Source organism: Melozone crissalis, unplaced genomic scaffold (assembly GCF_028551555.1).
Source record: "Melozone crissalis strain CALT ecotype California unplaced genomic scaffold, PUWL_Pcris_2 ptg000068l_1, whole genome shotgun sequence".
NCBI classification, from domain to species: domain Eukaryota; kingdom Metazoa; phylum Chordata; class Aves; order Passeriformes; family Passerellidae; genus Melozone; species Melozone crissalis.
Genome location: NW_026535846.1, coordinates 17,532,960 through 17,555,821, shown reverse-complemented (window position 1 = coordinate 17,555,821; position 22,862 = coordinate 17,532,960). Strand labels below are relative to the sequence as shown.

Here is a 22,862-nt window from a genome sequence, read left to right as displayed (position 1 = left end):
TGGTGTTAAGTGAGACAATGTCACCGTCTGCTTCTCAAGCTGTTCTTTCAGAGAGCAAAGACAGAGTACTCAGGGATGGAGGATTAGGAGGTTGTAATGTCAGACCAAAAGCAGGAATTTTATCCAATGGGCTCCTGATGATGGACTGCTCCATACACCACTTCCAGCTGCTCCTGCTCTGGGAACAGCCTCGTCTGGATCCATTTAAACAGATTGGCAAAGTGTTGAATGCAGCATATGGTGCCCTAAAACCACAGAACTTATTGACAGCAGCCCAGACTCACTAAAGAAAAGATCTTCTACAGCCTTGCTCTGGGAAGACCCAGCACTTTCCTCCTACTTGCAGCAGGTAAAGTCCACCCCACGCTCCCAGAGAGGATCCACATCCTCTGTGCTCTCTCTGGCATCTTGTCCTCTTGGGAACATCCCTCAGGAGCTGTGGCCGGGAAAACACATGGATCTCCTGTCCTGGGGGCCTCCTCACTCCTGGCGGATGGGGCTCAAACCTCCCCAGTAGCCACCCAAACCAGCCCAATTCTGAATTGGCTCCACTTCCCGATTCACTGGGATGCAACACCTCCTGAGGGAAGGCTCCAGCAGGTGTTAGGGAAGGTGGAACTGCTTCTCACAGCTCCCAGGTTATCCCAGCAAATCCCTGCCAGCACCCCCTGAAGATGACTTGGGTTGTTGGATCTCACTCCTGCAGTTCTGTGAAAATAATGGAATCATGGAATGGTTTAGGTTGAAGGGATCTTAAAGCCCATTCTGTTCCACCCTCTGCCATGAGCAGGGACACTTCCTACTGGTTGCTCCAAGGCCTGTCCAACCTGGCCTTGGACACTTCTACAGCTTCTCCGGGAATCCCACATCACCCATCACCACCCCCAGGCCTGGCCTGATGCTCCATCACCAGCAGGACACAAGGGCTTCAGGGCAGGGAGAAGGCCACACATCCCTCAGGGAGGTGCTGGATCTGGATGTGTGCAGGGACCGAGGCCACCCCGTGCCCGCCAGCGCTGCTCAGTGTCACACATGACACAATGCACAGGGCCAGTGACTCAGGGCCACTTGCTGACGCACCACACTGGGCTATTCTTCTCTCTCCTGATGAGTCGCTCCAAGATTGGACACAGTCTATCTCCGAGAGAGGCGCCTGCAATTAGCTTAACTCTTGGCAGTGCAGGAGAAATCTAATTTCCTTCGGGATCCGGCTGTCTGGAGGCAGGGACAGGGCTGTGCTCCCTCCCCTGGCCTGCCTGGGAGCTTTTGCTCCTTGTCAGAGCAGCTCCACAACCCCCTGCTCACAGAAAACCCAGGGATTGGATCCTGGCTTGCAGAACTGCTCCATGTCCAGCTGTTCTGATTGGTGTAAACTATATGGATGTCATGAGGAATAGTCAAATGAGAGACACCCCACTTTTTGGGTGGTAGCAGCAAGGGAATCTGCTCGGGAAGCACTCTCCATCTTCCATGTGCACCACCTCTCCCACCCCAAAAACCATGGGACAATGGGATCACAGGCCTCGTCTCTGCAGGACTTTGGGAACAGGCAACTGGTAGTGTGTAAACATCACCCCAAAGCTCTGAGATTCAAGTCAAAGCAGGAATCAAACATTCAGCTGCTTCTCAGAGCCTCTTTGGTCTGGAAATGGGCTGGAAATGTCAGGAAACCTGTGCTTCCCACGAGATGCCTGGTACTTCCTTCTTCCAGCCAGGCAGGAAGTAGCTTTGCTCATGGGGCTCTGCTCATGGGGCTCTGCTCACGGGGCTCTCCTTGGTTTTGCTTCACCTCAACAGACCAGAAACCATAAAACTCCTACAGATTATCAACTCTGGGACTTCTTGCACCCTCACAGGGATCTGGGATCACTTTGGGATGCAGGACATTCTTCTTGCTCCATCCCTGTCTCCTGCAGTGACCCACACAGGGCTCTGCTGTAGGTTCCTGTCAAGAGCCAGCCTGGAAACAGAGGGACCATCCCAGCCCCTCTGGGAGCAGGGAGTGGGCTCACACCCAGCTCGTGATCTCGTGCTAAAACACCCTCTCTTCCTTCCCTGCCCACACCCAGGACAAATTACAGCCCCTGGTGCCCAGCCTGGAGGCACCACCTCAGTGTCCATGCTGGGAACAGTTCTGGTGGCTGGGTGGAGAATTGGGAGTTTCCTAGGAAATGACCTGGGGATCAGATCCTAGGGATCTGATGTTTGTGTGGGGCTGAATCCCTGGATAAGCTGAGCTCAGGTTAAAAATCCACCCCAAGTAAGCCAAATGAGGCTACACCAGCCAGCACCTTGCCCAGCCAAGTCCAGCTGGGCTCCCAGAAATTTCCGGATCTGGGGGCATCCATGGATTGAAACTATTCACAAAAATGCTCCTCCCTAGCTGGGCCTTATTAGTGCCTCTTTGTGTGGGAGACTCTCCCTCCAAGCCAGATTTCTCCAGCCCGTTTGCCCAGTCCTCCTGCCATCCAGTCAATGATTTGTAGCTGGGAAGCATGGAAGGATGCCTTTGGGATTCCCTGCATCCAACTGCTGCCACGTGGGATCCTCTCCCTCACAGCCTGTGTGCTGCTGGAGTCACATCTCCCAACTCCTCACTGAGACCAGTCCCACCAGCCGGGGAGGACAACAAAAAAGGTTATACCAAATCATCAGGACACTTTGCAAAGTGGGATGTGGGAATGCTGGGGACATCCCTCCTGCTCCATGCCTCCTCCCTCTCCTCCTCCTCGAATAGAGCAGCAGGAAAGGCCAGCTGGAGGAGCAGGCTGGGATGCAGTGAGACCAACCCCGAGTGGTACCACAGTGCAGTGTCACAGCGTCCCACTCCTGTCACCAAACGCCATCAGCGAGGCAGCGCCGCGCTGAGGACACTGCGCCCCACCAAGGCGGCTCTGCCCCGAGCCCCAGCGGCTTTTCCCTGGGACAGGACTGGGCCAGGCTGTGCCGGGAGGTGCTGCCCCTCTGCCTGCTCCCTCGGCATTCACACCCAGGAGAAAAGGAACCAGGGCTGGGCTGACCGTCCAACCTCGGCACGGCGCGGGCGGGGGAGGCGCGGGCACTCAAGGCACTCGCGGCAGCGGCCGGGGGACGCCCGGCAGTCCCATGGGGACACCCTTCGATTCCCAGGGACCCCTCCCCTCGGTCCCCCCGCCTCCGTGCCGTTCCTGCCCTCCCGGCGCCTGCGGGGCCGGGAATGCTGGCCCTGCCCGAACCCTTCTGGCGCCGGGTCCCGCAGCCCTGTGCGCGTTAGAGACTCTTCACCACGGGGATGCCCCGCGCGAGCAGCTCTTGGGGGATGTGCGGGGGTGCGTGAGCGCCACCCCCAACCCCGTGCCTCCCATTGGAGGAATAGCATGTGCCCCCCTTATGGGAAAAGATCTGGCGTTCTCCTTGGAGGTCGGCTCTGCCCTCTGTGTCACTCGTCCCGGGCCACGCTCTCCTCCAGGGCGGGCGGGGCCTCCAGGCCGAGCCCCCCGGCGCCGCCGTGCACGCTCGAGAAGGACACCATGGTGTGGAGGAGCATCAGGACCAGCACGCACAGTCTGATCCTGCTGCTGCCGAGGCGAGACCCTGCGGAGACCGGCAGCAAGGACGGGGAGCGAGGCTGGTGGTACTGGTGGTACTGGTGGTGGTGGTGGTGGTAGAGGTGGTAGTGGTTCTGCCTCTGGTGATGGAGGTGGGGGTCGTGGCGGTGGAAATGGAGCGACTCTGACGCCGTGGATTTGCGGGATGTGTCCTCGTTGCTGTCTGAGGGGTGCTCGCAGGAGTCCCATTGCACCTCGCAGCACTTGGCCTCCTCGTCGGGCAGCTGGTTCTCCAGCAGCCCTGCAGGGAGGAAGGGAGCAGAGGAGGGGTCAGCGGAACACTGAGGAGGAAGCAAGCCCTGGTGCCCACCAGCCGTGGGATGGGCACACCTGAGAACCAGGACATCCAGACACCCCCTGGCACTGGCCCCAGCATGTGTGAGCCTGCACACACCAGCAAGGCGAGCTCAGGGCTCCCCAAATCCTGCGCACAGTGGTTCAATATCCCCACCCTGCTTTAATCCATCACCTGCAGCTCCCTCTACGCTTTAGCTTTCAGTCAGAGGTAGGACTTTCACCTCCTGGGCTGAGATGTTGCTGTGTCCCCATTAACCCCTTACCCCCGTACCCTTGGCATGGCCACGTTTTGGCATGAGGCAATGTTTCCACACTGCCCCTCCTCCCACTCCATCCCGGCAAACCTTCCAAACGCGGGGAGTGGCTTGGAAATTCTCCAGGGCTCACCATCACCCCCCTGTGCCCGGTGTGAGCCCGGCCCTCCTTACCCGTACAGATGAAGCCAGGCAAACCTCCATAGATCAGCTCATCATTGTCCGGTAACACGAAGGGGCACCTGGTCTGCACCTCCAGGCAGTATTGCTTGCATGGGATCCGCTGCCGGCACTGCTGCTGGGTCACGTTGAAGTACTCGGAGCACAGCCACGCCTTGTAGACAGCCTGGGGGACATCATGGACACGGACACGTCACTTCCCAAGCACCGGGACAGCTGGAGCACCGCAGGGTGGAAGGGGATGGGAGAGCTCCCAGCTCTTGTGGGAAATGTGTGTTGGGGTCATTTGTTGGATTCAAACAATCCACTGGAGTGTAACAATGGTGGAATTCGTCTATCCAGCTAAATCCACCATGAAAATAAAGCTAATTACCACATGGACTAATGTCCCCTACAGACAGGCATCGTGACAGATTCTGCCAGCATCAGCGACCCAAGAGCTCAGTTTGTCACACAAAAATACAAACACTGCTTATCACCTGTCCCAGAGTGTCCTCCTCATCCCCAAGACATCCCACTGCTCTCCTGGGGAAGATTCTCACCTCCTCTAAAGTGCCTTGGCCACTATCAGCTCTGGACATGGGACAGCAGAAAACATCATGGGCTGTTCTTTACTGGAAATTTCCTGCTGGAAAAGCTGCTGGACAGAAGCAGCTGGGATGCAGCACATGCAGCCACTGCACCTCAGGCTTGTCCCTCTCTGCCACCAAATAACACCTTCCTCACCTTCTCCACCAGGTCCTGGGAGAGGTTCCCGATTCCCTGACACCTGGAACTTCTGCTGTGCCATTTCTTTGGCTGAAGCAGGAAACTTGTTCATTTTCCATGGATGTTCTGGCACTGAGATATACCAGGTAGTCCATGTACTCTGTTCACCTTCCTTCAAGCTGTGCTTGGCAACATTTCCAGAAGGAAGAGCACCCTGGGGGTTCAGCTGTGACTGCAAGGCTGTGCTACATTCCCTGCCTGTCCATTACTGGGTTCCCCTCTTCCCTTCCAGCCTCTGTGAGCTTGTGCCCACAGCAGACAGCCGGGCATAGCCCAGTTGGCTCAGTTACGCTGCAAGAGACCCGTGGCACTTCCAGCTCATGCATGAACTCATGAGGGCATGAGTGACAGCACCATGGTCATTCCATGGCCACATCCAACTTCCTTTGAAACCAGCTAGAAAGGGCTCCCTGTGATTCAAAGGGAATGAGTTTCCCTCCTCTGCATGCTCAGAGAAACCCCCTGCTCTGCCTTCCAGCTGCATTTTCATTTTCTCGAGGCTTTAAACCCATCACTTCTTTGTCTCCCCATGTTTTTCATAGATCCTTATCATTGTTTCTTTGGCCTACGGTGGTGTCAGGATTAAAGCTGGTTGGGAAATTCTTGGCAAGTTATTTTAGTTTGTTTTTTTTTGTCTTGTAAAATGCCAAATCATGAAAGCCAGAATTTTCACAGAATTGTGACAGCTTTGGTGAAACTTTCATCTCAAAAAGTTTAATGGGCACCAGGACACAATTTATGGAGTGAACATTTTGGAGCAGTCCCCAGCACTGTGGGCAGGGCTGGCCCCTGGGATGTGGGAATGCAGGTGCTTGTTCTCCTTGTCCTGTAACACACATGCTCCAGACACACTCCAGCGTAATGTGGAGCAAAACAGACAGAGGCCTTATTAATTACCTTAATTATTTGGGGTGCCTTTAGAGCAACAAGGAGAGGGTGTCCTGAGAATACCCTGACCCTCAGAGCATCCGGCAGTGAGTAGCTGGATGAGCTCCTCCTTCCCCTGATGACCATCCAGGATTTTGGACAGCTGGTGTGGATGACCTGCTTGAATTTGAACTGGCTGATGTCAGGTGGGTGAATTCCCCCCAAAGCCATGAAGTTTTCAGGATTAAAATCTGGATGGATTAACTGAACCACAACCAGGCTGTAGGTTAAAGGGGAATTATGAACACACAAGGAGCTGCATGGACATCACTGTTGCACCCAGCCCCATCTGGGATGGACACCCTAAATCCATCCCTCCAGCTCAGCCTCTTTTCCAGCCCTCATCTGCCTTAGGATAAGCATCTCCATCAGTGGGACTTCCTCGTGTTTCCCAAGGAGGTTGTTTTACAGCACTTATCTCGCTGCCTACAAGTTTTCCTTCATACTTGACCTACATTTTTCCATCCAAAAGTTCACTCCCTTCAATCATTCCCTCCACCATTCCCTCTCCCTGCTCCGTGTTTACACATCTCTAATATTTGCAGATGTCTCACGCTCCCCCTTTAGTCACAACTCAGGCGAGCTGGGCTGATTTACTCACTCCCATTTCCTGCCAGTCTCCTTCCCAGCTCCGACTCTCCCACGCTGCTTCCCAGATCCAGTCACATCCCAGCTCCCACCTGGGCTCACATGCAGCCAGGCATGGAGGCTACACTGAGTGCTCCAGCAGAGGATTGTGGGCGTCACCTGAGCTGTCCCAGCTCCAGATTTGGGTGGAAAAGGCAGCTGGAGGAGATTTCCCAAACTACTTTGGGTTCATCCTGCTCTCATGTGGAAACAGCACAAGCAGGCTCTGCATGGATCCATAAATATCCCCCCTAAAATTTTTGTGATGATTCCCATCAGGGAAGACCCCATCAGGGTCACACACAGGGACATTCGATGAATTTAATGAAAATATGGAAGGAGGCACTGCAAGGAGGTGGTGATACCACCAGGGAGGGCAGAGCTGGAGCACTCATGCAGAACCTGAACCAGGATTCCCTGGCTGCCTTCCATTCTTCCTTCCCTTTCCCCTTGAGGGAAGCACTGACCCCAGGCAGCCCTTGCCATTCCCTTGTGGCAGATCCTCCAGGTGCTGCAGCAGGAATTCCTGCAGCTCTGTAGGATGGAAACTGCCTGTATGTACTCAAAAACAGACACACCCAAGACCCGCTGGTCCAACAGGGCTCTCCCACTCCACTGGGATCAGGCTGAGACACAGGTGAGATCCCAGTGTCCTCCCATCACTCATCCAGAGAGATCCATGTCACAGACAAGGAGCAAATTCCCTGGGATGCTCAAGGTTTTGGTATCCCCAAGCTTACCCCACACAGCCTCCTTAATTTTGCTGTTAAAAAGGACATGTGAGAAGAAATTTATTCCCTGGTTAGATCAAGTAGGAAAGCTCCCTGGTTTCCATCCTCGCCCTCTCTGGATTCTTCAGGAAGCGAGTTGGGTTGCAATCAGTGTTCCTGCCATTCTGGTTTGGCTTTTGGCAGATCTCCAGCCTGGCCAAGTAAATTAAAGTGACCTCAACTCCAAAATAGCTCCAATTTGGTGCCCTCTTCCTGCATTTTTAGCTCTGGAGGACTGGCTGCATGACTCTGAGGAAGCACACAGAATTTGGGTGCCTAGGAAAGGAGCCAGCTCCACAGACCCGATTTATACAGAAGGAAGAGGACAGGCTATCTGTCCACATTGGAATTTTGGAGGTGGGATGAAAAACCTCATCCTAAAAGACATTAAAAAACCCAAAATGAATTGGATTTCTAATAGTGAATTAGGCTGTCTGCTCATGCAGCAGCAGTCAGAGGGATGGAGCTTTCACAGGGAATTCTGTGCCAAATGAGAGTTCTTCCCTGCCTGCACTATTCCCTCTGTCTCCTGGCAGCACCAGGACAGCATTCCCCACCAAACAGCTTTTCCAAAGTCTTTCTGTGTCCTTAGGATTTCTGCACAAATGTGGGCACTTCAAGGCCAGTCCAGTTGCTGCCAGTTTGTTGGAAACACTGGCACTGCTGTGGAACCATCCCAGCCACATTTTGGGAGAACTGAGGAGCAGGAATGGAGCAGCATTCTCAGGACACACCAGCACTGCAGAGGATGCAGTGTTTGGGATAGCTTGGATGCCCACTGGGAATGCCAGCTGTAATTAACAAAACAAACTGTTGTTTTCCCATCTGAACAGGAATCAATGCTTGGGAAGTTTCCCCAAGGAAAATCCTGCTAATGGCACAAACATAATAAACCCTTCTCATTAATTAGTGGCAGGGATTGGGGCAGCATCCCCAGCCCAAAATCTACTTCTCTGCAAGGGGGAGATGCAGCCTGGAAGGCAGAGAGGGAAATAGGGAGATTTTCCCTACAAAATAACCTCAGAAGGAGACCTGGGAATGTGCTTGGCCCAGAGGTGAGGATCACTCTGGAAGTTGGGCTTTGCCATCATGACTCTCCTCCTTTCCCTCTTCTCACTGGGTGCACCCAGCTCCCAGCAGGGATGGGATGAAAAATCCCTGCCAGACCCCCAGCCTGCAGCAGCCCCCTCCCCTCCCAGAGCAGTTCCTGGGACTCACATTTCCATCCTGGTCTGAGAGGAGCATCTGGAGTGGCTGTGCCTCATTAATCTTGGACACAGGGAAATGAGCACTGCTAATGAGCCGCTCGGGCAGCTCTCCAAGCTCTGGCACATGAGGATGCAGCACGGGAAGCAGGACAGGCTGGGGGGGAGAGAAGAGCCCCCCTGGATGGCAGAGGATTAAGGGAATACTGAGGTCCAGGGCCAGCCAGGAGGAGTCACAAACACATCTGCAATGTCCAATTACCACTGTATTCAATTAACTCAGACAGTAACAATGTGGAGCTTTAAACCAGCTTCTTTTAGGCTTTTTTAAAATTCTCCTTGCTATGGGCTGTTCCAACATCATCTCTGGAACAGCTGATTTCTGGTTTCTTTGATAGTTCTGGAGTTGTTATCCCTGCCTTGACACATTCACATGCTCTGGGTTAGGAGAGAGGGGACAAAAAACACCAACCCAACCCTAAACCTCAACAACTGGACAGGATTATGGGATTTGTATTGTTTTTCCTTCATTTTTAATATAAAGTTGCCTTTTGCCTGGCGATGACAGCCCTGGAGCCGCAGCTCCTCCGTTTCCCAACCAGGGGAGCCTCTGCCCATTGTGCCCAGCTCCAGAGGGCACAGAGCAGCAGGCACGGGGATGGAGCTGCCAGCAGGAATGCCTGGGACATGGATTGGATGGGATGGGGGAATGGAGATGGATGCACACAGGCTGCAGGGAATGGCACTGGTGGGAATCCCAACAGGAGTGGGTGTTCCTCAAACACCATTGGAAACTCCACACAGAGCTGCTGGGCTGGCTGGCATGTGCCCATTCCAGGCTCTGCATTACCCTACAGTCTACTCCTCTCCAGGGTTGGTTTGCCCAGATTTCTCCCCCAGCCATCCCACCCATGACACCAGTTTGCATCCTGATGTTGTGTGTCGTTCTGGGCACAGATGGGTCCAGGTCTGGCACTGACCAGGCTCATCCTCCAGAAAGGTCCTGGGCAATGGAATGTCATCCCCTGTGCTCCCAAACTGTGCCTTCCCACCTACATCCCACAGGACCACACCATATCCTTTGACCTCAGTGATGAAGTCACTTCCAAATTACTTGGAAGCAAATTGTCAGAGCTATCCACTCACCATTCATTCACCTGATGAAGCAGCTGATACTTTTAAAGTTTAAAACTTCCAGTTTTCATTTTAAAAAGAAAGCATTTTAGCTTTAATTCCCAATTCTTAGATTAAAGAGACTGTGTGAATGCTCCTTCTTTTAGAGGGAAAAGCCCCAAATTTCCGCCCCCCCAAGCCACTCAAACCCAGTCTGAGACATACAATGCCCCAGGTGCTCATTGGTCAAAACTAAGAAAATAGCTTTAAAGTGTGATCCTCACACACCTGACAGACTCAAGGCTCAGGTAACAACTGTCACACAATGTCACAATATTAACACATGCCCTAGGAAGGACTGGAGTGGGCAAGGATGGGAGAACCAGCACTCCAACCTGTCTCTGCAAGCACACACACACCCCCAGCACCCACAGGTGATGGGCTGGGGGTGGCAGTGCCAGCTCCCAGCCCTGGGAATGCTCTCAGGGGACAGACACCACAGGCACAGCCTCCTGGCTTTGCTCACCTGCTCATGGCACTGAGAGCTGCTGTGTGCAGAGCCCAGGGAAAGCCTGGTCTCGTCCCAGCAGATGCCACACTGCCCTTGGAACATGCCCAGGAGGAAGAGCTTGTGCTCGTGGTTGCACCAAAGCAGGAAGCATTCCCTGGAAGAGCAGAGCTTGTGGACTTGCTTTGGACACCTCTGACAGCTCCTGTGCTGAGGGGACAGAGCACATGGCATCCCAACATGGCCATGTGCCTGTGCCTGTTGATTAATCACAGTAATTAATGGCACAGCTGGATGGACAGGAAGGCAGTGACCACTGCCAGGCCCTCCTGCCTCCCACAGCCAGTGCCTGTCTCCATGCATGTCACAGTTGCTCCATGCCCCTGCCCAGCAGTGTCTGCAGCCCTTTCCCTCCCACCACAGCTCCCACTGTTCCCAGAGCAGGCTGGGATCTGCCTGGAGGTTACCCCTGTCCAGCCACCCAGCCCTGACCCCTCCTACAGCCCCCAGCCCACTGCAGGAGGCTCTTGATCCCAGACCACTGCTACAAACATCCCAATTCCCACGGAACATTTCCATTTCATTAGCAGACTCCACCTCGGGGTAGATGCACCCTCTCCCCAAGGGGGGTGAGCAGGGGGTGACAGTGCTCTGCTCACAGATTGGAGCTCTCATCCCAGCATTCCTGATGCTGTTCAGTCCCCCCTCCTCACATCCTGGGTGTGAGCCCTGACATTGTGAATTCCCTGGCAGTGTCTGGGACAGGGTGGCCCAGCCATGGTGGGCTGCCCGTGGGCACTGCTGCCAGACCCCAGGCACAGCCAGTTCCTGTCCCAGGATCCCAGCCCAGGAGCATGGGCAGGACACAGGGACCAGCATTCCCAGGCTGCAGTTAATCCAGGCTGCTGCTCTGTGCTCCCCTTTCAAAAAGGGTCTTGGCTGGGCTTGAGAAGAGAAGAGCAGCTTGTCAGGAAGGCGAGGCCACCTGGAGTGTGGAGGTTTGTGTGGGAAGGGGGTGGGCACCAGGAGACAGGGACAAACAGCTGGTGGCCAGGGAGAGAGCAGCTCTCCCTGGCATCTGGAGGGCTCTGTCCTTGTGACACCACATGGCCATGCCCCAAGGTGGAAGAGGGGAGGCCAGGCCTCCAGTTCCAGGATGTCACCACACTCTGAGGGAAATTCTTCCCAATACCCCATTCATCCCTGCCCTCTGGCAGTGGGAAGCCATTGCCTGTGTCCTGTCTCTCCATCCCTTGTCCCCAGTCCCTCTCCAGCTCTCCTGGAGTCCCTTTAGGCTCTGGAAGGGGCTCTAAGGTCCCTCTGGAGTCTCCTCCTCTCCAGGTGAGCACCCCCAACTCTCCCAGCCTGGCTCCAGAGGGGCTCCAGCCCTTGGAGCAGCTCTGTGGCCTCCTCAGGACTCGCTCCAGCAGCTCCATCCCATAGAATCCTCACCTGCCAGCCCCCAGTGGGTCAGATACCAGCCCATCCTACCAGCCCAAGGACTTAAAAAGTAATTAAAGACCTCTGCAAAACTGAAGCTGAACACGATGGAGTTGGGGACAGAGGGAAAGTGAGGTCCCTGCAATCCATTAGGATGGCTTGAGGAATTCACTCCCATTAGGTCCTGCTGCAGCCAGGGGCTTAACAGGATTCAAAAGTGGATTAAACATTTATACAGCTAATGAGAACATCCTGTTACATTAGATAGGATATAAAAAAATAAAGGCGAGACACTTCAGTGCCACAAGCCATAAATTACCCACCAGTGATGGGGGCAAGGGAGAAGTTTCTTTGCTCATCCCCCTTCCAAGGAAGCTGGAAAATTGTTCTCAGGATGGTGTGAGTGTCCAGGCCAGCAAGGGCTGTCTTGTATCCAATGCCTATGGAACAGCCCAATCCTGCACTCTGCCAGGAGCCCCCTGCACAGCATCCTGTGAGGTGCCACTTGGCTTCAGTGGGAATGGGACAGGGTATAAGGCAGCAGGAGGAACCTGGTCCCTCATGTCATCCTTGTGCACCCCACAGAGATAGGCAAGCAGCAGGATCAGGCCATCTCCACTCCCTCATGGAGCAAACAGCAGGGAGACAGGAGCATCCCAGCTCCTGGGCACCCTCCATGGTCACAGGGAAGTGCAGTTTTCCATGCACATGCTGGGTCTTGTATCCACCTCAACTTGTGCCCACAGGTCCCTTAAATGCAAGCAAAGATGATTTTGAGATGCTTATCAGCACTCCTGGCAGCTCCTACTGCTGGAGACACACAACAGGCCACAGCTCATGTCAGCCCTGAGAGCTGCAGCCTCTGCTTTTCTCTCCCTGGCTGAACAGCACTTGCAGAAATCTCCTGCTCCCTTGCAGGGAGGAAAGCCCCAGGATAACTCTCAGTCTCTGTGGTGAGCAGCAGGCAGGAGCTCCCAGCTGGCATCGCTGCTCAGCCAGAGAATCCCAAGGGAAGCACTGCTGCAGGGAAACCCATCCCTGCTGCTCTGCCCTGGAGTGAGCCAGCCCAGGCTGGGGCTGTCCCTGTCCCTGTCCCTGTCCCTGTCCCTGTCCCTGATGTTCCACAGAGTGGAAGTGCTTCCCCTGCATTCCCAAGAGCAAGGGGTGTCTGGAGAGTGGTCCCAGGACCACACTCTGAGCCAGGCTGCCACCCCAGAGCTCCTGGTGCTTCCTGGCAGTCTCATTTGAACAGGAAAAAAAGGAATGATGACAAGCAACACAGCATGGCAGGAAAACACAGCTCCCTGCACACTCAGGTAGAGACCCCTGTGGATTCCTCCTCTCCACAACCAGCTCCAAGGAATATGACACTAAAGACCAAGAGCAGGTCAGGGAGATGCCCAGGTCTGAAGGGAGTTGAACTCATTACAATAAAGACACAATCACAGCTCCTGCTCAGCCAGCATTGGTCAGTCCTTCCCAAACTGTGGGTGTTCAGAAAATTCCAAGAAAATTCCACTTGCCTCCTCTCCCTCTGTAGCCACCAGCAGTGGGGAATGATTGGGACTGGTACCTGTGGGCTCAGGGTGTTCCAGGCTCCCTGATCTGTGCAAACCCAGGAGCAGGCACACCTCTCACCAGGAAAACCCCCAATCCAGCCACTTCCAGCCCCCCTCTCCAGCTCTACCTTCACTCTCCTGTCCATCCACAGCCTCCACCCATCAGCAGTGCTGCAGAGCTGCCATGCAGGGATAAGATTCCAGCCAAACACGTGTATCTGTTACTCCCAAGAGGATGAGCAGGGCAGGTGGCACTTCCTTCTCCAGCCAGGACCAGGAACAGCAGGATGCTGGCACAGGCAGGGCTCTGGAAGAGCAAATCCTTGCCAGGTGAGGCCATTTCATGCTGCTTTTTGAACAGAGTGGCCACGTTGGCAGCATCTGGGGGTGCCAATGCTGCCAGCACTGCTCTTCCTGTGACACCCCAGGAGCATGGCTGGGAGAGAGGCCCCAAGGAAAAGCCAGGAGCTGGGAAGAGGAGCGAGGCTGAAGCAGGCAAGCCATTCCAGGCAGGCAGCTGCTGGCTCTGCCCACGGGAATGGGGCTGGAGCAGCGTGGACAGATGGCTACTTCTTGCCCAGGCAGCCTCTGTGTCTCATTCACAGATTTGCTGTCCCTGAGTCATTGCCCTTCAAAGGACAGCAGAGCTGAGCTCCTGCGTGGAGCCAGGCATGAGTCGCATCCTAATGGCATCCCAGTGACAGCAGGAATAGCCCCTGGCAGCCAAGCACACCCTGCCTCTGCCACCTGCCTGCCTCCCACCCTGCAGGGCAGCTCTGGAGCCCACAGCAGAGGAAAAGCCTGTGGGGCATCCCTAGGACAGGCCTGGGGCTGTGGGATGTTTTGACAAACCCTCTCTGTGCGGGATCCTTGGCACTGCCCAGCGCCGGGGTCAGGCCAGGCCATGTGTGATCCCTGCTGGGCAGAACAGCTCCTTCCTTGCTGGAAAAGAATCCTGTCCTCAGGCAGGGACCAGGTGAAGCCCCCTGTGAGGGCAGGTCCAGCTGGGCTCAAGCAGACACCCAGTGTCCCTCTCCCAGTGCTGGTGTAGGAGGTGCTGCCTCCTCTCCCTGGGATGTGTGTGGGGCTGGAAGCCAGCGTGGCACCAGCACATCCCTCTGTCCATGAGCAGCAGGGATCACTGCCTGGTAGGAAAAGCTGCATAGCAAGACAGCCTGATCTGGATGGCCACAGGCAGCCTGTGCCAGTGGATGTGCACAGCAAGGGGACTGGGGGTTGTGCTGTTTTCCCAGCTCTCACACTTTGCTGGCATCACTGTATGCACTGCTGAGCTCCTGGCCCCCAGAGCCTTCCTGCACCACACAGAGCAGCCGGATGCTTTCCATCTCCAGCTGCTGAGGTGGCATCTCTGAGGAGCTCATCCCACCCTGCTGGTGAAGCCCCTGTGCCCACTGTGCTCCCAGGGATGGGCACACATGGAGAAGAACATAGGCCTGCATGCACAGCTGGGAGCACAGGGAGCAGGAACCGGAGCCTGTGGCACTTGGAGCTACTGGTGACAGTTTGATGGACAGAGATGTCACCCTCCCTCGCTGTCCCTGCACCATTTGCCAACCTGCCTGTTGCTCTATGGAGCTGCTGCTGCTGCCTTGGGAAACTTGTGGGTTGTCCCTGCAGCACCACTGACAGACACAGACAAGGACAGGCAGACAACAAGGACTGACAGACAACCAGAGCAAAGGAGGCAGCCAAAAACCACCCAATATCCCCCATAAATCCCTCCCATTCATACCCTTACCCCATCCCAGGCTGATTTACCCCACAGCACTGGTGTAGGTTCAGCCTCCAGCCCACCACACACTCCCAGGCAGCTTGAGCTGTCTCCAGCCCAAGCAAAACTCAGGGCTGTCCAAGCACCATCTGAGCACCCCCACTCCCAGCTCGCTTGCAGCCCTCCCAGGTCCCAGGTACCACTGGCACATTCCTGACACCTCTTTATCTTTTATTCCAGGGGACAAACTCCTTCCATCAGTTCAGCTTTTGTTTCTCCTGCTTTCCAAGCCTTGATCTCAGTTTTCAAGCATCAAGGAGGTACCAGACACAAGGCACTGGAATGGGCTGTGCCAGAGGCTGCAGCCACAGCACCTGGAGACCAAACCCACCATGGTCCTTTGGCCCAAATTCTTTATACAACTGAACCACATCTTTGTGCAAGGCTGCAAAAAATTCCCTTTGTTCCCATGGAATGGGTGGGGAACATGGAGCTGCACACTTGGCTAAGCTCATGCATGTGCTCCTGCTCAAGCTGCCAAATGACTGCACTGACCTGCTGGAATTACTTTCGAATTCACTCTGGAACCTTTTTACACCTCATGAAACACCTCACTGGCCAGGCTGGTTGTGGAGACCTGGAGCTGCCACAGGTGTGTGGGAGCAGCCTCTCCCCTCCTGCTGCTCCTGGTGCACCAAATGCTCCAAAGGTCCAGGGTGCAACTTTGCAGTCACCCATCCATAGATTTTCTGGAAGCCTCACTTCTAAAGTAACTTAGCAACCTTAAAAAAACTAAAGTAACTTAGTAACCTTAAAAAAAAAAACCTCAAGGCTTTGGTGAAACCACTTTTGTGGTGGTTCTCAAGGGACGTTCCCTCCGTGCAAGGAGCCATCTAGGCCCAGAGCAGGAGTGCACCAGATTTAAAACCCAGCCCAAAAAACCCTCAACTTGAGCTACTTTTGTGAAGGTAAAATGCTGCTTTGGTTCCCCCAAGAAGTGTCCCTGGCACTGGGATAACCCCAAGACATGGTGTTCCCAAAGCTCCTGGCACCAGCAGGCTTAGGTTTGCAGAGGATGTTCCACAGGGAGGGATGCTCTGTAGGGATGCTGATTGCTGATGCTATTCCTGGTTAAACAAGAGCCAGAAAACAGGACCCCAGAGGGTGCTGAGCCTGGGCACTGGGGATTTGCTCCCTGCTCTGTGTGGGATGTGCCAGGGATGATGCCAGAGCAGGAACAGCCTCCATTTCTCACCACATCACTGCACACCAGCGGCACAGAAACACCAGCAAAGCCTCGGGAGTGAAATCCTGCCCTGCCAGGGGTACTGGGGAAACCAGAGGTGCAGAACCAGATCCCACAGCCACGGGCCCGTGTGCAGAGAAACCTGATAATCTAATCACATCTGAGATGCTACAGGTCCTGTCCAGCCCAGCTCTGCTGCCAGCCCCCTCCTGCCTGTCAGCCCTTCTCTCTCCACAGCTTTATTTCTTGCAGCCTAATGACTCCTTAATGGGCTTTGTCCCATAGATCTTGATTTGCCCCAGGACGGTGGGAGGGGGCACTTTGGAGCTGTTGGGGTGGGAGCCAGCATGCAGAGCTCAGCCTTGGCACGAGTAAAGCTCTCATCTGGTGTCTGAGGTGGAGCAACACTGCTCTTTTCCTGTTTGGAAAGATGGGAAAAGGCACAAAAGAGCCCTAAGCATCCCTCAGGGCATTGCTTTGGAGGGACAGTGATTTCCTCCTGCACTAAGCCCTGCAAGGCCTGGGCTGACAGTTTGAGTGCTGCTGCTGCCCCACATTTCCTGATGGATATTCCAGTACAATATTCACATCCCCAGACCATGACCTTCTCAAGCCCCTTTGGAGGATGCTCCAAAGTGTCCCCACAACTGCTCAGTGCACTGAGTTCACTGTGTCTTGCAGTGACAAAGGGTACAAATTACACAGCAACAGGCGAGATGGAGGCGGCCAGCAGCTGCTCCTGACTCAATTAATGACTTTTCCCTCTCGTGTTCAGGAAAACACAGGCATGTGCCACCTTTTATCCACATCATCCCTACCTAGCACCATCAGCCAGCAGCTGGCAGGCAGATCCTCACAGCATGAGGTGAAATGTGTTGGAGAAGATGGATGGACCTTGTGAATCCACTTCCATCTCTTCCTCCTGTCACAGGATGCCAGTGCCCCTGTCCATGAGTGTCCCTGTGGGAGCCAGACCTCCAAAATCCCACCAAATGGGAAATGCAAACAATAAACTCCAGAAGTGCATCTTCATGGTTTAATGTCTCTCAGCCACAGGGATTTCTGGTGTTAGTTGGAAGAGCAACAAATAAAACATTTCCAGGGAGTGATTTGAAAGTTGACGGTGCTGCACAGGAATAACAACACATGGAAAAAGTGGGATCTGCCCAGGAATGACCCCCAAGCAGAAAATAAAAAGGGAGAGTATGACACTCTGCACTGAGTAATCTCAGCAGCTGAATTACACACAGACCCCACCATTTCATGGGATTCCCATCTCCAGGGGGACTTTGGTCCAGTCTTCCCCAACCTCTGGGCACAGACTGCTGTTGCAGACAGGCAGAGAAATTATAAAAGAAAGGCTTCATAAATTCAGGCCTGCTCTGTTAAATCAATAGCTAGCCTGTCATTTCTTCTAAGTGCAGCTAGTACTTTGCAAGTTCCCATGTGAAACTAATCTGGGTATGAACAGTTTGTTAATGTAAAAACCTTTTTTGGGTGGAAAATAAGTGCACCGGCACTTATTAGATCTGTTCCCTGAGAACCCACAAAAGAAAAATGTAAATAACTTGAACCTTAGCACATACACACAAATCACCTTTTGACCAACAAATGAAGTAGTAAGGAAACTACCAGGTAATAGAGGTTGCACAGGAGGTCTGTGAAAACTATAAAATAAGTTATATGAATAAAAATTTGGTTTTTCCTGTGTGAAGAAAATGGAGCTCAAGTGATTTATTCCAATAGACAGATCTGGGGTTGGGATGTCCAGGATGCTGTTTCCCCTCCTGGCAGGACTTGGTTCTTCTTCCCAAACCTGAGGGCAGCTCTCAAGATGATTATAATAATTATAATGCTCTCAGGGCATTATGTGTCTCCTGAAACCAATATACAACATTTACATACTTCCAAATTTTTAGCTCGGGGTGAAACCTGCTGCCACAGGAAGGAACTGGCAGCTCCAGTTGGGATTTGGTGTTGCTGTTGTTTGAAATCAGGTGGAAAAAAGAGCCCAAATCACCAGAGTGGTGTGGCTGCCATAGAGCTCCCTGTGAGCTGTCTATTGAGCCACACTTCTTAGGCACCAAATTCCAGAGGGATCCGTGCCTCAGCAGAGGGAGGCTGTGTGCAGGTGAGCTGAGCTGCTGTGCCTCCTCATCTTCAATTTCCCAGCTGCTGTTACAGAATGGCAGGGATGTGAATGGGATGCAGCACAAACCCTCCACACTCAGCCCTGCTCCCACAGTCCCATGTCCCAGAATTATCATTTAAATCCTGTTTCTCCAGCTCCAGAGCTCCTGAAGCCAGAATCCTGCTGTGAGGGCTCTGCAGGAGCTCTCACACTGGCCAAGCTGCACATTCCACTGTTTTCCTCCACTCCTCTGCTGTTTTCCTGTTATTTGCTCTCAGATGTTATCACCATCAAGCAATAGCTTTGCCATCCCTCACAAACAGGTATTATCCAGCATCTGGATGGGAATCACAAATTCAAACTGCTTCAAAAATCCTGTCAGCCACATTTTTCCAAGGCAATGAGTAACTGTAGTCCCTGCTCGAGTCCAGAGGACTCGAAATCAGACCAAAACTCGCTTGTCACCACAGTGCTGGAGGGGTCTGGTATCAGCCTCAATTCACAGATGGGAACAGCCACTGAGAGGGAAAAGCTGAGTCTCATGGATGTGAAAGGCTGGAGTAAGGCACATAAATATGGAGTGAATGGCTTAAACAAAGCAGCCTGATTTTTCAGGATAGGAGCTGTGAGGGCTCCAGAGGGAGTGTGCAGGCTCGGGCACTCCCATGGGAATTTCCCAGTGGGTGGCTCAGGGAAGTGTGCACAGGTTGTCCCTGCTGCTCCTGCCTCCTGTTGCTTCCCAAGTGCTGCCTGAGGAATGCAAGCCTGGAGCTCACAGATGCTCTAAGGATGCGCTGACGTGACAAAGAACCAGCTCACAGGAACAAGTCCTGCCACTACCTCCAGCTCTGCATCTCCCCAGCACATTTCCTGCTCTCCCATCGAGGATGTTAAACCCAGGGACAATTTATGGAGACTCATCAAAGCACAGCTCTGTTTTTACACAGTTTGGAGTCCCAACATAATTATTTTCTCACCTCTTTTGCTTCTCTCTCTGGGACTCCCAGCAGAGATGGAAGCTAAGCCTGAAGTTGGAACGTTTATGCTCCACCAGACATGGCACAGAGAGATCCTGATCCTGCTGGGCCCCTGGAAGCAGGAGCAGTACAATGGACAGCACCCTGTGGAAGTGGAGCAGCAGGACCAAACCACACAGAGCAGTCTGAACGCCACATCCCTTGGAAACCACAGGGGGAATCTGGGAAACAGACTGTAATTACCTGCCTTGGTCCATGCCAGAACACAAGCACAAGCTCCTGGTCAAACCCAGCTTCCCACAAAAGCGACCCTTGGAGTGGTGGCCAGGATCTCACCAAAGTGCCCTTGCTGAAAGACACCACCTCAGTGTCCCAGTCCTGCTCCTGGTGCTGCTCCTGCACTTTCACAGGGCATGAACATCACTTCAAGAACTGCTCTGCAAATCCAAGTGTCCCTCAAAACTCCTGTCCCAGAAGAGGAGCAGCCAACCCTGTCACACTGCCAGGGAGGGAGCTCAGCCACCATCCCTGTGGGGACAGTGCTGTCACACACCCCAAGACACAGCTCTGAGAAAGGGAAGCAGATTTAATTATGGAGACCATTGCACTTCCCAGAGGTGATGTCTGGAAGGAGAATGCACAGGTGAGCCAGGCAGCTTGGAGCTGATGGAAGCTGGAGGCACCACAGGCTTGTAAGAATGAGCATCCAGCAGAGCCACACTGGGGGTTTGATGGAGATCCAACCATAACTCTCATCTGGGAGAGGAGATGGCTCCATACTGAGACTTGATACCACTGATGCTGGGAGACACAACCAACCCATCAGCTTTCAGAGCAGGGACTGTGCCCCGGGGCTGGGGACAGTCAGTGACACTGGGGGAACACCAAGGTGGGAGGCACAGTCCAGCACCCCTGGGCAGAAAGGGTGTCAGAGCTGGAAAACAGCTGCTGCGTACAGGGCACCATGGTTCATCTCAGGTCACCGCTGGTCTAATGACAGCCAGGCAGAACCGTGGGCTGTCCCAGGAGCAGCAGCAGGTCTGAGGCAAAGGTGAGGGGCCTCACATGTGCCGCAGCTCAGCCTCTGTGTGCACAGGGGTGTACAATGAAAGAGGTGTGGGTAAGGCAAGCAGGGATTGGGGTGTCAGGAATGAAGTACTTGGATTGAGGTGCCATGTGGGGATTGGGGTGTCAGGAGAGGTGTCAGGATTGGGGTGCTGGCAGTGGAGTGTCATGAGCTCGGTGCTCAGACTGTGTTGGGAGCAGGGTGTTGGGAATGGCAGTGGGATGACAGTAGCTGCCTGTGTGTGCACAGGTGTGAAGGGATGTGTGAGCACTCATTCAGGCCAAGTCCTGCTTTGCCTTTTCTGTCCCATCACCCTGTCCCAGCTTTCCCAAGGGCTCCAGACCTGTCCCATCACCACTGCCAGCAGAGGTTTGGGGAGCAGAGGGAGATTCCAGCCTGCAGGCAGGTGTGAGAGCAGGGGGACCACGGTACCCCCACACCACATCAAGCCCGCTGTGGCCCGGCCCGGCTCACCCCGGACGCCCCTCGTACCTTGCAGTCCGTCAGGCAGGATCTGACCGAGTACTCTTCCGATTGCAAGTACTTCTCCAGCAAGAGGTCGAACTCCTCATATTTTTCCTGAGCGTGTTGGTCCAGCCGCTGGTACGCCTGGACACAGCTGCTACAGGCCTCCCCGTCCAGCGCCCCGGCCGCCGCCACCACCAGGTCCACCATCAGGTTGTCCAGGCTGCAGTCCAGGCCGTCGGGGCCGGCCATCTCCCGCAGCAGGTCCCAGATCGTGTAAGTATCACAAAAGGAGAGGTTGAAGTTCCTGAAGTAAGCCTGCAGGAAGGTCCTTTTGGAGGAGGGCGAGGCGAAGAAGGGCGCGGCGGCGGCGGCGGCGGCGGCGGCGGCGGCGGGGGGCGAGCGCAGGGGCGCGCCGGGGGCCCGCGGGCGCTGCGGGGCGAGCAGCCGGGCGCACGCCGAGTCCAGGTCCCCGCGGGCGGCGGGGCAGGGCCCGCCGGGGCCGCGGCTCAGGTTGCCCAGCAGGGCCTCGCAGCTGCCGCCGCCGCCGCCGCCCGCCGGCTCGGCCGCCAGCAGCGCCCGCGGCCCGCGGCCCCGCGGCCGCTCCCGCGCCCGCAGCTTGGCCCCGGCGCAGAGCCACAGATGGTCGGAGAGGAGCACGGTGAAAAAGAGGAGCGAGGCGAGCGACAGGCGCCATTTCTGCGCCCGCTCGGGGTCGGCCACCGGCTTGTCGCTGCGGCGCGGCGCGCAGCACACGGCCCCGCCGGCGGCGCCCCCGCGGGGGGACATCCAGGCGCCGCGGATCATGCCGGGGGCGCGCGGGCGGCGGGCGGGCAGCGCCGCGCTGCCGCCGCTGTCACCTGCCCCGCACCGCCGCCATGCCCGCGCCGCCCCCGCCGCGCCCCGCCGCCGCCGCCCGCCCCGGCCCCGGCCCCGGTCCCGGCCCCGGGCATGCCCCGGCCGCCCTCACTCGGCTTTCCGCTTGCCCCGGCGCGGTGCCGGGACCGCGCCGCGCCCGCCGCCGCCGCCGCCCGGCCCCATCGCCCTCAGTCTGTCGCCATCTTCGGCCGCGCCGCCAACACCTTGAGGAGCCGCGAGCGCTGCGCCTGCGCGCTGCCTCCGCTCCGCCGGCACCGGCACGGCCGCGGCCCGGCCCGGCCGGCGCTGCCGAGGTGCTGAAGGACAGCTCCGCTCCGATCCGCTCCGATCCGCTCCGCCCGGCCCGGCCCGGCCGGGACACCCCGCGCCCGCACACCCGCCACACCCCGCGGCAGCTTCGCGCTCAGCCCCGTCCTCACCCCCACCCTGACCGTCACCTCATCCGCACCTCATCTGCACCCTCAGCCTCCTCCTCATCCCTTCCCTCATCCTCGCCGTCACTACACCCCCACCGTCATCCTCACCTCACCTTTGCCACCATCTTCACACGCATACTCATCCTCATCCTAACCCTCACTTGAATCCTCATCGTCATCCTCACTCACCCTCACGGACTGGTCCCGTCCCCATCCCCGGTGTCAACAGGTCCCAGTGGAGAGCGGCCCTGGGGGCTCCGGCAGCAGCCACACACACGGTGCTGTCCCCCAAGAGCAGAGCCTGGTGTCCCCTCACTGCCCACACACCCTCAGCCCCACAAAGAGCCCCCAGTGATTCCATTTCTGGGAGACTGGGAGACACATATCACCAGACAGCAAAAGCAGCTCTCAGGGACATCCCTTATTCATGTCCCTAAATCCCTGTTAGGGGGTTCTTGGCATGGCCAAACCCTGAGAGACAATCAGCTCCCTGGGAGTGGAAAATAAAGAGCAACTGAGGGAGCTGGGGGGACTCAGCCTGGAGAAAAAGAGGCTCAGGGGGGATCTTCTGGCTCTGTACATCTCCCTGACAGGAGGGGACAGCCAGGGGGATCGAGCTCTGCTCCCAAGAAACAGGGACAGGACAATAGGAAATGGCCACAAGCTGCACCAGTGGAGGTTTAGGTGGGATATTAGGGAAAATTTCTTCACTAAA

General features: G+C 55.4%; 1 protein-coding gene across 1 annotated transcript; it reads right to left on the bottom strand.

Annotated features, from left to right (window-relative positions):
- Positions 1-2,044: 2,044 nt before the first annotated feature.
- On the bottom strand, positions 2,045-21,659 carry NALF2 (NALCN channel auxiliary factor 2). The gene is made up of 3 exons (XM_054289409.1): positions 20,880-21,659; positions 4,313-4,484; positions 2,045-3,828 (listed from the first exon to the last, which is right to left on the bottom strand). The coding sequence occupies exons 1-3, from the start codon at positions 21,657-21,659 to the stop codon at positions 3,419-3,421; spliced, it is 1,362 nt and encodes a 453-aa protein (XP_054145384.1). The 3' UTR covers positions 2,045-3,418.
- Positions 21,660-22,862: the final 1,203 nt, after the last annotated feature.